Here is a 15,704-nt window from a genome sequence, read left to right as displayed (position 1 = left end):
GCCGCGCGTGCCCAGAGAGGAACCCAGGCCCTTCTCATCTCTCATGTCTTTAACACACTTTTTGTCTTTCTGTGACCCCCCAAGTACTTTCTATAATCCCTAACCAATACCCAGTCCTCATCAGGTCCGTGTAGAAGTACTAGCTCTTGCTCACTAGTCCTGCCAAGAAATCCTCAAGGGTCACGAAGTGACTGTCAAAACCAGCAGGTCGAAAGCACTAGGGTGAAATTGTAAAAAATAGCATCAGGATCCTGCTTAGCTCCCCAGAACATTTTTGTTTGTTTGTTTGGTCACGCCCGTGGTGCTCAAGACTTATTCCGAGCTCTGCACTCAGGGATCACTCCCAGAGGGATTAGGCGTGATAAAGAATGCTACAGATTAATCTCAGATCTGCCACATGCAAGGCAAATATACGATACTTTTGTTCTGGACCAGACCACCAGGATCTCTGAGCTTCATCCGAGCATCTGCAAAGCAGCAGAGATAATGGAAAAAATGAAGGAATTGAGTTACTTCATTGGATATGGAACAAAGTTCAGATTAATCCTCAGGTACATCAGAAATTTTGATGCTACTGGAACATGACTTAAGAACAATAGTTCTTTCATCCTTTCAAAATTCAATGAAATGAGAAAATTATTGGAAAAAGAATCAACTAAATAAAATTGGTGGAAATCTTTTTTTTAAATTCAGTAAAACAAGAATGAAGGAACTAAAGAAGAAAGTAGCAAGACTCACAGGAGAACAAAATCAGCCAAAATTAGTAAAAGTGACCAGAAGACAAGATCTTTAACATCACTTACAAAGAAAATGCAACAGAGGGAATAGTTTTTTTAAAATAAATTAAAGTAATATAATTGATAGACAAGAGGAATTACCTATGAATTATAATAATTCCAGAAGAGAAAAAATTCAAAGGAAAGTAATGGCCAGTGGAAGAGACAATACCTTAAAACTTCCAGTCTGAGAAGGAAGACTGATCACTGATTCATGAGTGAGTGCCATGAGTGACAAACAAAATAAACTCAAATGTAGCACAGAGATACACTATAATAAAAATGGCAAGAACCAAAGCAAAACATACAGTAGTGAAAAAAAAGAAGTATAGTTTTCAATATAAGAGAAATTGCAAAATGTTTAAATCAAATTTTTCAAATTAAACTCCACAAACATGGAGGGAATGAAGATATATATTCAAAAAATGGGTTTTAAAAAAAGAAACTTCAACCAATAAACCTTTACCCTATAAGCTATCACTCTGATTTGAAGGACAGTGCCCCCAATTAAAAAGACAGAGATATTCCACTTAGCATGATTCTCTCCAGGTCCTTCCACATATAAATGAATTTTATGACCACTTTTCTAAGAGCTGTATAGTATTCCATTTTATAGATGTAACAGAGTTTCTTTAACCAGTCATCCGTTCTCAGGCACTGGGATTGTTTTCAGATTCTGGCTACTGTGAATAGTGCTGCAATAAGCATACAAATGCATATGTCATTTCTGCTGTGTGTTTTTTATATCTCAGGGGTATTATCATGTTATCATGCTGAGTAAAATAAGTCGTAAGGAGAGGGACAGATACAGAAAGACTGCACTCAATTGTAGGATATAAAAAAGAAAATGTAGTATGAAACTAATAACCAAGGATCGTATAAATAAGGGCCAGGAGCACTGGTCCACAGGTGGAAGTCTGCCTCAAGGCTGGGGAGAGGGCAGTTGGGATGACAATGATGGTTGGAAGGGCTCACTCTGGACAGGAACTGTGTGCTGAATGTGGTAAAGGACCAAACATGACAGCCTCTCAGTACCTGTACTGCAAACCATAATGCCCAAAAGGAGAGAGAAACTAAGAAGGAAAGTGCCTGTCATAGATCAGGCTGGGGTGGGTGGTGGCAGGAGGGACATGGGGGATATTGGTGATGGGAAATGTGCACTGGTGGAAGGGTGGGTGTTGGAGTATTGTATGACTGAAACCCAATCACAAAATCTTTGTAACTTTATTTTATGGTGACTCAAATGAAAGTAATAATAATAATTTTAAAAGATAGATATTACTAAAATAGATCACAAACATACATCCCACTGAATATTGATGCAAAAATACTCAACACTATTCTAGGAAAACAAACCAATTACACCAATAACATATCAAAAGAATTATGTGACAGGTAGGTTCATTCTAGGAATGCAAGTTTGGTTTAATATACACATATCAATAAATGTAACAAACCATACCAACAAAAGAAGATTAAAAACCATGAGGTCATAAAATTGATTCAGAAAATGCTTTTGACAATATTCAACATTCATTTATGTAAAAAAGCTCAACAAAGTAGGAACATAAGCAATATATCTCAAAATAGGGTAAAAAAAAGGTAAAGGTAAAGGCCCTCCCGTTGATCGTCGATTTGCTCGAGCGGGCCCAGTAACGTCTCCATTGGAGACTTTGTTGTTACTGTGTCTGGCATATCGAATACTCTCGGTAGCTTGCCGGGCTCTCCGAGAGGGGTGGAGGAATCGAACTCGGGTCGGCCATGTTGGCCGCTTGTAAGGCGAACGCCCTACCCGCTGTGCTAGTGAAGGCCTATATATAAATACCCTCAAAATAGGGTATTTACAAAATACCCATAGGGAATTTCATTTTTGCCATACATCATATAAAAAACTAAAACCCTTCCCTCTGATGATGTCAGTGATGTCAGTCACAGAAAGGATGTTCATTTTCATAATTATATTCAGTATAATTTTGGAAGCTACTGCCGCAGCAATAAGTCAAAACATAAATCAAATAAATTTAAATCGAAAAATAAGAAGCTAACTCTCACCATTTCTTGGTGATATGATAATATACTTTGAATATCTTAAACTTTTCACTGAAAAAAAAAACCTCCAAGAGGTAATCAATTCATCACCATGGTGACAGGCTAAGTCAATAAATAAAAGTTGGGTCTCATTTCTATGTACACTAACAATCTTCAAAAGAAAAATACTAGAAAGGTTTTATTTTAAATAGTGTCCCACAATATGAATATCTAGGAATCAATAAAATATGGGGAAGACTTTTACACTAAAAGTTATATATTGCTATTGGAAGAAATACAAAGGACACCAGGAAATGCAAAAGAAAATCATAATTATAAAATGATTTTATAAAATGATTTAATTTTATATCAAATATTCATAGATAGGTAAAAATAGCATTGTCAAAATATCCATATTACCCAAAACATTATACTGTCAATGCACCTTTCATCAAAGTTTAAATCAAAATCTTCAAGTATGTATAACAAATTTGACTATAGTTTGTATGAGGCCATAAAACTTCATAAATATGCAACGAAATTTTGAGAAAAAAGATGGGAGTTATTAAATTTTCAAACACTAACTTATAATACAAAGTTACAGTATACAAAGCAATGTGATACTGGCATAAAGATACACTCTCAGACCAATAAAGTAAAATAAAAAAATAAATAAACCCTTATATTTATGGTTGGACTGGAGCAATAGCACAGTGTGTAGGGTGTTTGCCTTGCACAGGGCCGACCTGGGTTCAATTCCTTCGTCTCTCCCGGAGATCCCAGCAAGCTACCGAGAAAATATCCCGCCCACACGGCAGAGCCTGGCAAGCTCCCCATGGCATATTTGATATGCCAAAAACAGTAACAAGTCTCACAATGGAGACGTTACTGGTGCCTGCTTGAGCAAATAGATGAACAATGGGAGGACAGTGCTACTCCATTTATGGATAGTTAATCTTGACAAAGAAGTTGGATTAATGAAGCAGATAAACAGTGGTCTCTTCAACAAATGGAACTATTAAAACTGGAAGGCCACAGTAAACTGAAAATGAAGCATATCTCACAAAGTACACAGAAGTAAATTCAAAGTGAAAGAAAAAACTTAAATTAGAACCATAATCTACAAAATGCATGGAGGAAAATAAAAGCAGAACTTGTCAGAAAATGGACCTCTGAGTTTTTGATAGTGTTATTCCTTTAGCAAAGGTAACACATTTTTCCAAGTTCTTGATATATAGAAGTTAGTGACTAGGATATTATTTGATAATCATAATCTTAATGCCTATACTTTATGTTAAAACTTAGTTTCAAAACACTTGGCTTGAGATACTATTTAATTCCTACACTGTCAGTGTCCACATTAAGGAAATAAAAAATGCTAGTATTATTGGCAAAAAGTCACTTTCTTAATTGATAATATGTTTGTATTTCTAGAATTCTGAGTGGTTGAGGACATGTAAGTAAAAATTGCATAAAATTATGTTTCTGTTCCTTAAACATTGATACAGGAAAATAGGATCCATTTTATTTACTAACAAGAATGACAGTATTAATATAATGGTAGGCATAAATGTATGCCTTTTTATCATTTGCTATTACTAAAAATTACAGAAGGTAGAACAAAGAAAGTGACTCACATAATTTTTCTATCATGTTTGTTATTTTACTTTCTCTTCTCATCTTGAACAATTCTAGGAGCAGACAGCCGAACTTCTCCATGTGTTTTATTTTCTGCTAATATCATGTATGATTAGATTCAAGCTGATACCCTGGAGGTTTTTATAAATTTAATGGAAAATGCTTAAGCAAGAACAATAATGAAATCATATTACACATGATGGTTGAGTCAGAGTTCATGTATTATTCTAAGAATCAGTTACTTATTTGTAAGAAACTGATGTGGGAAAAACAAAACAGTCACATTGCCCAAGTGAAGTCATTATTTTATGAGAACTGCAGTGGATTAGTGCCACCACCAAAGAGCTGCTCGTGCCCACATCTCTACTTGCATGCTCTACTTCTCACTGGGATTCTGCAACGTTCAGGAAGTTGCCTTTGGACAATGCTGTGGAGAATCAGGATTAGAGGGTACATTCCCTCAGGACGATTCATAACCAGCGGCTATTTAATATGGCAGGGGGAATATTTGTTTTAAAAGATGATTTTTGTTTTTGATGCTTTCTGTCTCTGAAGGAAAGAGGTATTTTTATTTAGGTTACTGAGATAGGAGAGGGAGAGGGCCAGAGAGTGGCGGGCGTCCAGAGGCTGGGCAGGAACTGCAGCAGGTCTGGTGCTCACCCTGCATGTGGTGCCAGAGGCCCTCCAGGAGCAGACACCTGAATACAGAGCCACACCGCACCCACTCCGAAGGGGGGCTAATACTCTTCTAAAGTAAAGCAACGGAAAAAAGTCCTGGGCTCCAGGCACAAATCCAGAATGGAGGAGCCTCAGTTCCCTGGCTATAAGGCGAGAGCTGCCCACTGTAGTCACTAGAGGCCTTGCAGCCTTGCCCTGAGCTGAATGTGCGCCCTTCCTTGACTTCCCCCTAACCATGCTTATCCTTTACTCATCCTCTTCAGATTTTCCTCTTCAACAAAGCACTTTTGTGTGTGCCTTTAGTTTAGGATCAGTTTCTGAGAGAACCCTGCCTGGGATAGTCGATCAAGAAAAAGCCTGAGGTAGTCCCTAAAGTCACATCTGATATACACCCATTACATTTCAAACCAATAGGGTCAGAGCTGTGAGGAAGTCTCAACCAACCTGTCAACAAATGCATGATGAAGAAGAAAAATGGGGTCGTTGGCAGACCCTGGCACCTGTGACATGGTTCCGTTCATGTATATGTGCAAGGCATTGTGCATGGTGCTCTTGGAGGCATCTGCTATCCCAGTCACGGGACTAGCGAACCCTGTTGGAAACAAAAATCAAAAAAGAAATTTAATTCACCTTAATGACTAAAAATCTAAGTGATTAACTCATTTTGTTTGCAACTAAAGTTGAATGATTCAAAGTAATACTATCAATAAAAAACTTATTATAATTGGGAGATTTTACATTATAGACAGCTGGTGTTTATTGGCAGAATTTTGTGATAGTAAATGGCTTTTATTTGAGTACAATGGGTAGGTTAACCAGACAAGATAGGCTGAGACGTACTGTGCCCCTTCTGTTTTTTCTGCTTGTTACTTCTTTGTAGGCACAGAAGAGGAAGAATACTAAGCCCTTAATGACAAATAGCATAGTTTCTCTAATTTCAGTCTGTCCCAGCACTTAAGACATAATTTTTAGTCCATCATATGCTCTTTGTTTTTCAATTTTGGAGGTCAATTTAACTTTGATACCTAGTTTTGGAGGAAACATATAATTTATGTCTTTCCATATTACAATTCATCTCTTCCAATGTAGGAAAAAATAATTTGTTAGATTTCAAAGTATTTATTACTAAGATAATTAGGACTTCATTTAATTGCTCCATTTTCTGCATAAGTAATAACACTGTAGCACTGTCCTGTAGCACTGTCCTCCCATTGTTCATCAATTTGCTCAAGCGGGCCCAGTAATGTCTCCATTGTGGAACTTGTTGTTACTGTGTTTGGCATATCAAATACGTCACGGGTAGCTTTCCAGGCTTTGCTGTGTGGGAGGGATGCTCTCGGTAGCTTGCCAGACTCTCCAAGAGGGGCAGAGGAATCAAACCCAGGGTCAGCCAGCCCGGCCGCGTGCAAGGCAAACTCCTTACCACTGTGCTATCATTACAGCCCCTAAGTAATAATAATGAAATAATTAGAAAAGCCGTTATTTCAATGTTATTTATGTCAAAATGACATTAAAATAATTCATATATTTCAATCTCTGCAGCAACCCTGACAATTTGAAGTTATTATCTCCACTGGAAATAAGAAAAAAGATCTTAATCATTTTTGTTTTGTGTTCTTTCTCATATACTTCCTGCAAAAGGGTGGAATAGATATCATTTCAGAGAGTATTCAGACATGATACAAAACAAAAGAAAAATATGGTCAAGAATCAAATAAAGAAAGTGCAACAAGAAAGTTAAATTTTAAGAAGAAACCAAATTTTAAGAATGTGGCCAAATTGCACATCATAGAATTTCAGGACTTTGAAATATCAGATTGTGTTATCTTTAGAATACATACTTCTCTCTTGATCTGCCCTCAGATCTTTCTAAATAAATTCTAATAAAGCCTGTCCTGTTTCACAACAGAATGCATAATCTTTATCAGACAATAAATAATTGTCATATTAATCTTTATAAAACAAAACAAAGGATTGACAAAGTAAAGGCATTAGGAGACCTGGCTACATTTCATGAAATTTAGATTATTTTGTTTTTAACCTCTTAGATATAATTTTTAACTATTTATTAATAATGAATGCAAATCTTTATCTTTTTATTTGATTGTTTCAAAAGATTTTTTTTTTGGTCACACCCAGTTGTGCTTGGGCTTATTTCTGGCTCATTTCTCACTCCTGGCTCTATGCTCAGGAACTATTCTTGGAAGTGCTCAAGGGACATGTGTGGTGCTGGTGATGGAACCACAGTTTTCTTGCAGGGGAACATACGGTGCTCATTCTCCAGCACTTGGTGCTTTGTTATCTCCCACCTGGTGGCTCAGGTCCATTGTGTATGCTCAGGTGCTGATCTCGCTCTCATTCTGACTTTTCTGTACAGTGTCAGAGACTATATCAGCATTGCTTCCTCTAGAAGTTTAACCTAACAATATACATTTTCCTTCCTTCTGAAATATTTTTGAACTTTTATGTTTACATATGTACATGTATTTTGTGTACAGATATGATTTGAGAGTGCAACTGTTACACCCACATAGGAACTCAAAGGGCTGAGGCACATATAGGAAGTTTCCAGATAGACACGAACATGGCCATGCTCCATTCACTGATTGCTCTACGGAAGATGTAGCACGTACACAGGTTATTTTATTTGAGCCCCAGGGATGTACATACTATGAGTGTAATCATTATCCCATATTTGGGCTGGAGCGATAGCACAGTGGTAGGGTGTTTGCCTTGTGTGAAGCCAGCCTGGCCGAGCCAGGTTCGATTCCTCTGCCCCTCTTGGAGAGCCTAGAAAGCTACTGAGAGTATCTCTCCCGCACAGCAAAGCTTTAAATATGCCAAACACAGTAACAACAAGTCTCAACATGGAGACATTACTGGGCCCGCTTGAGTAAATCGATGAACAACGGGAGTGGCAGGACAGTTGTAGAGAAGATAAAACTTGTGTCTGTAGAGGGAAATAAAGTCTGTAGAGAAAATAAAGTAAACGAATATAGCTCAGATTATTTTCTGCGTGACTGAATTGGAGTTTCTAGGGACTTGATGATACTCACTAGAAATACATTTTTACTATGTATAGTGAAAGGGCTGGAGTGATAGCACAGCGGTACGGCATTTGCCTTGCACGCAGCCAACATGGCCGACCCAAGTTCGATTCCTCCACCCCTCTCGGAGAGCCCGGCAAGCTACTGAGAGTATCTTGCCCACATGGCAGAGCCTGGCACTCCACCCGTGATGTATTCGATATGTCAAACACAGTAATATGCCAAACACAGTAACAACAAAAAATCTCCAATGGACACGTTACTGGGCCCGCTCGAGCAAATCGATGAACAACGGGAGAGCCTTTACCTTACCTTACCTATAGTGAAATTAATTTTTTGACTTGTTATTTTCATTCAGTAGCAGTAAGGACATAGTATACCATTGCCTTGTTCTTGGTCTAGGATTTCAATGAATAAGAAGTCTAACAAGCCAGTGGGGACCTTGTTAGCAGTCACAGATGTCAAAATGGCTCTAAGTTCTTTGTGAAGAGCAGGAAGTTGCCCAAATTATTCTGTGTTATGCCTTCAAGTCTGTGAGTTACATTCCTGTGGGAAATTAATAAGCATAGTTTTATATAATGGTCTGGCATATCGAATAGTAGGAGATTTCAAGTTGTCAATCCATATCTATTTTTCTTTTGTTTCTTCACATTGGTATACTGGAGAATTGTGTATTTGTCTAATATCAATGCTCATTTGACCCTTTCAGAGTCAAATTCAGAGAGGGGCTTTAGACTCTAGAGTCTTAAAAATTCCCCAGGTGAAACTAATATGTAACTACGATCGAAAATAGTTGACTTTGGCTAATTTTCTTACTAAAATTTAATGCTTTTAAATTATTTACTGATGAATATATTATTACATTAATTTAAAATATTCTTTCCTTATTTTCTGATATTGCAAAGGCATGTGGCTTAAAACTTAGAAAACTAACGTGTCAGGCACTATGTAAATATTTCTAAATATAACATTTAGTTTAATTTAGTGTTTTTCTTTATAGAAATCTGAGTTACAAATATGTGCTTTATTCTGTCATATTTTGAAATGTGAAAAAGTTTCATAGTTAAATATTTAGGAAAATAATATAGTGATTTATTTGATATGATTTTAAATTTATTTAATTTTTATTTTTAGAGTATTTCAGAGATAAAATTAGAAGGGAAAAGTAAGACAAGATATAAAATACATTATTGCATCTAAAGATTTTTGTTTGTTTCTGGATAATATCAGTATAGCTCAGGGGTTACTTCTGCATTAGTGCTCTGGATCTGTTCACAGAAGCACTCAAAGTTTCACACAGTGTTAGAGATGAAACCCAGAAATTTTCCACAAAATAATTGTTCCCTAATCCTTTGAGATATCTTTCTAGCCCTCAGGAATCTAAAGAAGGGAGAAAAATGTCTGTTGAATACTTGTCTGTAATGACTTTTCCCAAGTTACTCCTTATGTGCGATTTAATTTAGGTATTACTAAGCATCTATACTCACAAGGTTACACAATAAGCTTAGGAGGCTATATTGAGTGAGTACTAAGCACCAACATCCAATTACAACAAATAAGAAATTGAGAAGTTCTACATGGAGCTGGAGAAATTCTATAAAGAAGGTCATACATTCTAAAAGGTCACTGTGGGTGATTTTAACACCAAGATAGGGCCAAGAAGGTTGCCCGAAGAACTCCACATCAGGACCCATGGCCTAGAATGGAACGAACATGGTGAGAGACTGTCTGAATTCATCATGTCGACCAAGACCATCTATGGTAACTCACAGTTCCAGAAGACCGAATCTAAATGTTGGACTTGGGAGTCTCCCAGTAGACAGTTCCACAACGAAATTGACCACCTCATATTCAATCGATGGTTTTGCCTGACCGATGTCACTTATGCCCCCAAATTCCGAACGGGATCAGACCACTATCTCCTTCATGTGAAATTCTACTTCATGGAGTGGGGAGAAAGGGCTGCAAAGATTAAGAAGAGAACTCCCAGAACGACCACTAACTGGGAGGTCTTTGGCACTACTGCAGCAATATTGGAAGCTGCTGTCCATTAACAACATTGACGAGGAATGCAATCAATTGGTTCAGCATCTCCATGATTGTGCGAGGAACTCCAAGAGAAAGAAAGCCACAAAAAGACTCCTGTCTTTGGAAACTCTCGAACTCATTGGCCAACGTGGTTTGGCACAAGCCTCAGGCAATCACAAGCTGAAGTTGGAGCTCTCAAAGCTGCACAGAGAAGCAAGAAAGGAAGACCTCAAAGAGAGAAGACCAACAGTGTTGGCCAATGCAGCAGATGCCAGGAAAAGTATTTGCAATGCTCGCCTGTCCTTCACCAACTGCAAGACCAAGAGGACTGCCCTCTGATGTCCTGATGGATCTATCACATCTTCCAGAAATCTTCCACAAGGGCAATGGAAAAGGTTACCCACGACTTCTACTCAGATCTCTTCGATAGCTATGTCCCCCTGCCCACATGCCACATTCCGCAGGGTGGATATGACATTCCCAGTTTTCTCCCTTCTGTATCCGACATGCCATTTTGTCAGTAAAGAAGTATACAGCACCTAGTCCAGGCAAGGTTAGACCCGAACACCTGAAGAATCTGCCACCAGTACTCATCAGTACACTAGCTCGGCACTTCACATGCTACCTGTCTGAATGCAAGCTTCCATTCCAATGGAAAACTAGCAGGACCATCCTGTTCTACAAGAAGGAGACATCCACGACGTTGGCAACTATAGCCTGATCTGCCTGCTGTCTGTCGTTTGTTTACAAGTTATTCACTGGAGTCATTCTGAATAGGATTGGCAGAACACTAGATGAAGGACAACCATGTGAGCAAGCTGGGTTCTGAAAAGGATTCAGCACGATTAACCATATCCACACAGTGATCAAGCTCATTGAGGTTTTGCGAGAGTTCAAGATGCCACTCTGTCTAATGTTCATCATTTTAAAGTAGCCCTTTGATTCTGTTGAGAATGAAGCAGAAACTGAAGCCCTAGCCAAACAGGATGTTCAAACTCAGTACATAAGGATCCTCAACTAACTGTATTATGGATTCACCACCAGGATCTCACCATTCTACAAGGTGGTGATCATCAAGATAAAGTGATGGGTTGGGCAAGGCTATACCATTTCACTGGAACTATTCAGTGCCACCCTCAAGAATGTCATGAGATGACTGGAATAGGAAGGAATGGGAATGAAGATAGACAGTTGGCAACTATGCTACCTCTGCTTCGCTGATGGCATCATTTTAATAACACCAAACATCAGTCAAGTGACACTAATGATGGCCGGCTTTGATCGTGAGTGTGGAAAGGTCAAACTGCAGCTGAACCTCATGAAGACAATGTTAATGAAAAATGTACTAGCTCCTGACGTTCCATTTGCTCTCAATGAAACAAAAATCTCCAAATGCAGCTGTTATGTGTACCTAAGTCGAGAACAAACATGACAAATGACCTGGCACCTGAGCTGCGCAGGAAGAAGAGAGCAGTGTGGAAAGACTTAAAGAGGGTAGAAGAGGATGAAAAACCTTTGGCTTCAGGCACATCTTTTCGACTTCACCATTCTCCCTGCACTAACATACTCCTCAGAAACTTGGGCCCTATGAAAACAGGACGAGAACGCTCTTCAGGTATCCCAAAGAGGAATTGAAAGAGCTATGCTTGGAGTATCACGCTTCACTCAAGTGAGAGAAAGAATCTGGAGTTCTGACCTCCATCGATGATCAAGAATGAGGGACGCTGTCTCGTTTGCCAAGGCATCGAAAATCAGATGGGCTGGACAAGTAATGAGATTTAGAGCCATTACCCACTGGACTCCACGGTATGTCAAACGAATACCTGGCCGCCCACCTACAAGATGGTCAGACTTCATCAAAACCCTGAAGAAACGGTTTGAGGTTTGAGGCTCTTTGTGTTCCTGGATTGAGCAGATGCCATTGGGCTACACTAGCATGTGACAGGAACGAATGGAAATGTTATTGGTGCTCGCTTGAGCAAATTGATGAGTAATGTAATGACAAGTGATATAAGTACTTAAAAGGAGCTTATAATTTAATTATATCAGAAATATAATATTGCAGATTAGGAATATCTTGATCTCAGCAAATTGTAGATATAATTAAAACAATGGTTTTCAATGCAATTTTAAGTTTTCTGAAAGTGCTAATTCAAAAGTCATAAAAGTAATTAATTAGAATTTCACTTTATTAGGAAGCACTTAAATTTGACATATGTAATTTCTTCAACTATGAGAGACAGTAAGATGAATTAAATATAAAGGTAAAAGGTAAAGGTAAAGGCCCTCCCGTTGATTGTCGATTTGCTCGAGCGGGCCCAGTAACGTCTCCATTGGAGACTTTGTTGTTACTGTGTCTGGCATATCGAATACTCTCGGTAGCTTGCCGGGCTCTCCGAGAAGGGCGGAGGAATCGAACTTGGGTCGGCCATGTTGGCTGCTAGTAAGGCGAATGCCCTACCGCTGTGCTATCGCTATAGTGCTGGTTTATTGTTTCTTACCATATAATTCTAGATGATAGTTAATGTCATAAATTATCCACAAATTGCTATTGTTCACAAAAGTAACTGGTAGTATCAGCCTCATTTATAACCTTGTTTTCTGCTGGTTTTGTTTTGGGGCCACACCCAGCTGTGCTCAGCATGTACTCCTTGCTCTGATCTCAGGAATCACTCACAGTGGGCTCAGAGAACCTTATGAGATACTGGAGATTGAACCTGGGTTGGCTGCATGTAAGGCAAATGCCCTACCCACTGTCCTATCACTCTGGCCCCATCACTTATGAACTATTAGAAATAAAAGCATTCTATCCAAGGAAGATAACTACCAAACAATGGAAGTCAGTTTTATATTTTAGTTAAAAAGTCTTTTTGATAAATTCAATTCATGCGATAGTTGTTTCAGAACTTTTGTTTGCACAAAGATTAATCATTTCCACGAACTCAACATTAGCAGAATTATTTTATACATGATCACTTTCTATTGTGCACTATTTTAAATACCAAATAAGTTTCTTCTCTGTATAACCTAATTGTGTATGACTGAAAACATTTGCATATATGCACACATGTGTAATTGCATGAACTATATACAAAGTATGCGGAAAATTCATATACTGTTTGTCAGCACTTCTTATTTATACAGTGCTTTTAATAAGTTCACACATGTACCATTTCAACGCCACAACACTCCCAGAGTGCTTGCTTCCCTCCTCATGGCCCCACCACTCACCTTCACTCACTCAGGAGAGCTCCGAATGCACCTCAGCTTTAAAGGCCCGTTGTTTTTGGTTATTTGTTGCTCTCTTATTATGGTTCAATACATACCACATAGGAGGGAGATTTTTCTGTGTTTAATTTTCTCTTTCTAACTGACTTCATATAGCTTGCTACTCTCCAGTTATGTCCATTTGGTGGCAAGTTGCATAAATTTTATTTTTCCTAATAGCCACGTAGTATTTATCTAATACCAGTTCTTTCTGAGTCATCTGTTATTGGGCATTTGTGTAGTGTATAGCTTAGCTGTTGTGAATAGTGCAACAATATGGGCACACATGTCTTTTTTAAAACAGTGCTTTTGGGCCTAGCGTGCTGAGGCGTGGAGTTCAGGTCTCAAAGAAGCACAATTATCATGTGGCTTTTTTTTTTGAGAAATGCCTATATTATTTTCCAAAGAGATTTGATCAGTCAGCATTGCCACCACCAATGGGTGAGGGTTGTGTTTTCCCCCATCCATACCAACGTATTTTTTTGGTTATTTTTTATGTGTGCTAATCTCACTACTGTGAAGAGATATCTAATTGCTATCTTGGTTAGTATTTACCTAAAGGAAAATGATAAGAAGAAATTTGCATGTATTTATTGGCCATTAATATGTCTTCTTCAAGGAAGTTTTTATTGATTTATTTTACCTACTCTTTGATTTGTTGTTTCTTTTACAAGTTCTTTATATAATTTGTGTATTAATTTGTATACCCTTTTGTCAGGTATGTCATGGAAAAAATATTTTCTCAGTGTATGGAACATCTTTACGTACTAATTCCTATGCAATGAAAAAGCTTCTTAATTTTATGTAGTACCATTCAGCTTTTCCTTCTATTTTCTGCCAGTAACATTGAGTCATTAAAGATGCCACTCGATTCAATTTCACTACAGGCTCCCCCCATATTTTCCTAGATGTATTTTACATATTGGGTCTGATATCAAAGTTCTTAATCTATTTTGGATTAACATTTGTACGTGATGTAAAACAGTGGTCGGAGTTCTTTTTATCTTTTATAAAACATTGAACTTATCAATTTCCCAATACCATTCATTGAGGAGGCTTTGCTTGACCTACTTTACATGCAAAACTCCTTTGTTGAAGATGAGCTGACCAAATACTCAGAGCTCGTCCTTCTATTTTTAATTCAATTACATTGATCTGAGAGTCTGTCTTTATTCCAGTATCACACTTTATAATATGGTGTAAAGTTGGACAAATAAAAGTTTCAAAGAATCACATATTATTACCCCTAAAATTGCTCAGTCTCTTAGATAGGGGTTACTAGCACTGTAGGACTGTCCTCCCATTGTTCAACAATTTGCTCGAGTGGGCACCAGTAATGTCTCCATTGTGAGACCTTGTTGTTACTGTTTTTGGCGTAGCAAAAATGCTTGTGAGGGAGCTTGTGAGGCTCTGCTGTGCAGGCGGGGTACTCTCAGTAGTTTGCCAGGCTCTCTGAGAAGGGTGGAGGAATTGAACCCAGCTCGGCCGCATGCAAGGCAAACACCCTACCCACTGTGTTATCGCTCAGCCCAGGGGTTACTAATCCATTTAAAATTTAAAAGATTTTGGTGTATGAGTCAAAAATTATTCTGAGTTTATTTATAGCAACTGAACTGGATCTGTATAGTGCTTTGGGTAGGAAGGTCATTTGGTATTAATTATTCCACCCATGGTGTGTTTTTGTTCCCTTGTGTCTTCTTTTATTTCTTTGCCTAGAAACTTACAGTCTTCTTTGTATAAGTCTTTCACATATTTTGTTAAACTAAAATATCAGGCACTGCATTTTTTGGTGTTTAATTGTGACTAGGATCACTTTTTTTCATTTCTCCCTCTTCTATTTCATTTTTTTCATAATGAAATGCCGTGGATTTTTGTGCTAGTTTTGTAACCTGCTACTTTACTGTACAAGTTCATTGTTTTCAGGATTTTTTTCCCTTTATTTTATTTTATTTTTTTTACAGTTGTAGATTTACAATTTTTTGTGCTTTGGTTTCAATTAAACAATGATCAGATACCCATCCGTCCACCAGTGCTCATTTTCCACCACCATGGATAATATACCTCCCACCCCCATCCCCCCATCCCCCCTGTCTCTGTGGCAGGGCAATCCCCTGTGTTCTCTCTCTCCTTTTGGGTGTTGTGGTCTGCAAAAGAGGCATTGAGTGGCAAACATGTTCAGTCCATAGTCTACTTTCGACATGCATCTCCCCTCCTGGGAGGATCCTCCAAACATCCTTTATTT

The 15,704-nt window shown here is 38.2% G+C and overlaps 1 protein-coding gene across 1 annotated transcript in view; it reads right to left on the bottom strand.

Annotated features, from left to right (window-relative positions):
- TYR (tyrosinase) overlaps positions 1–15,704 on the bottom strand; it is a 144,966-nt gene that overhangs the window by 91,499 nt on the left and 37,763 nt on the right. Inside the window, exon 3 of the mRNA XM_056114686.1 lies at positions 5,565–5,712. Within this exon, the coding sequence (XP_055970661.1) occupies positions 5,565–5,712 (148 nt within the window). The remainder of the gene's footprint in view (positions 1–5,564; positions 5,713–15,704) is intronic.

Source organism: Sorex fumeus, unplaced genomic scaffold (genome assembly GCF_029834395.1).
Source record: "Sorex fumeus unplaced genomic scaffold, SorFum_2.1 ptg000026l, whole genome shotgun sequence".
Taxonomy (NCBI): domain Eukaryota; kingdom Metazoa; phylum Chordata; class Mammalia; order Eulipotyphla; family Soricidae; genus Sorex; species Sorex fumeus.
The sequence above is the reverse complement of the archived record's forward strand: the minus strand, read 5'-3'. Positions and strand labels throughout refer to the sequence as shown.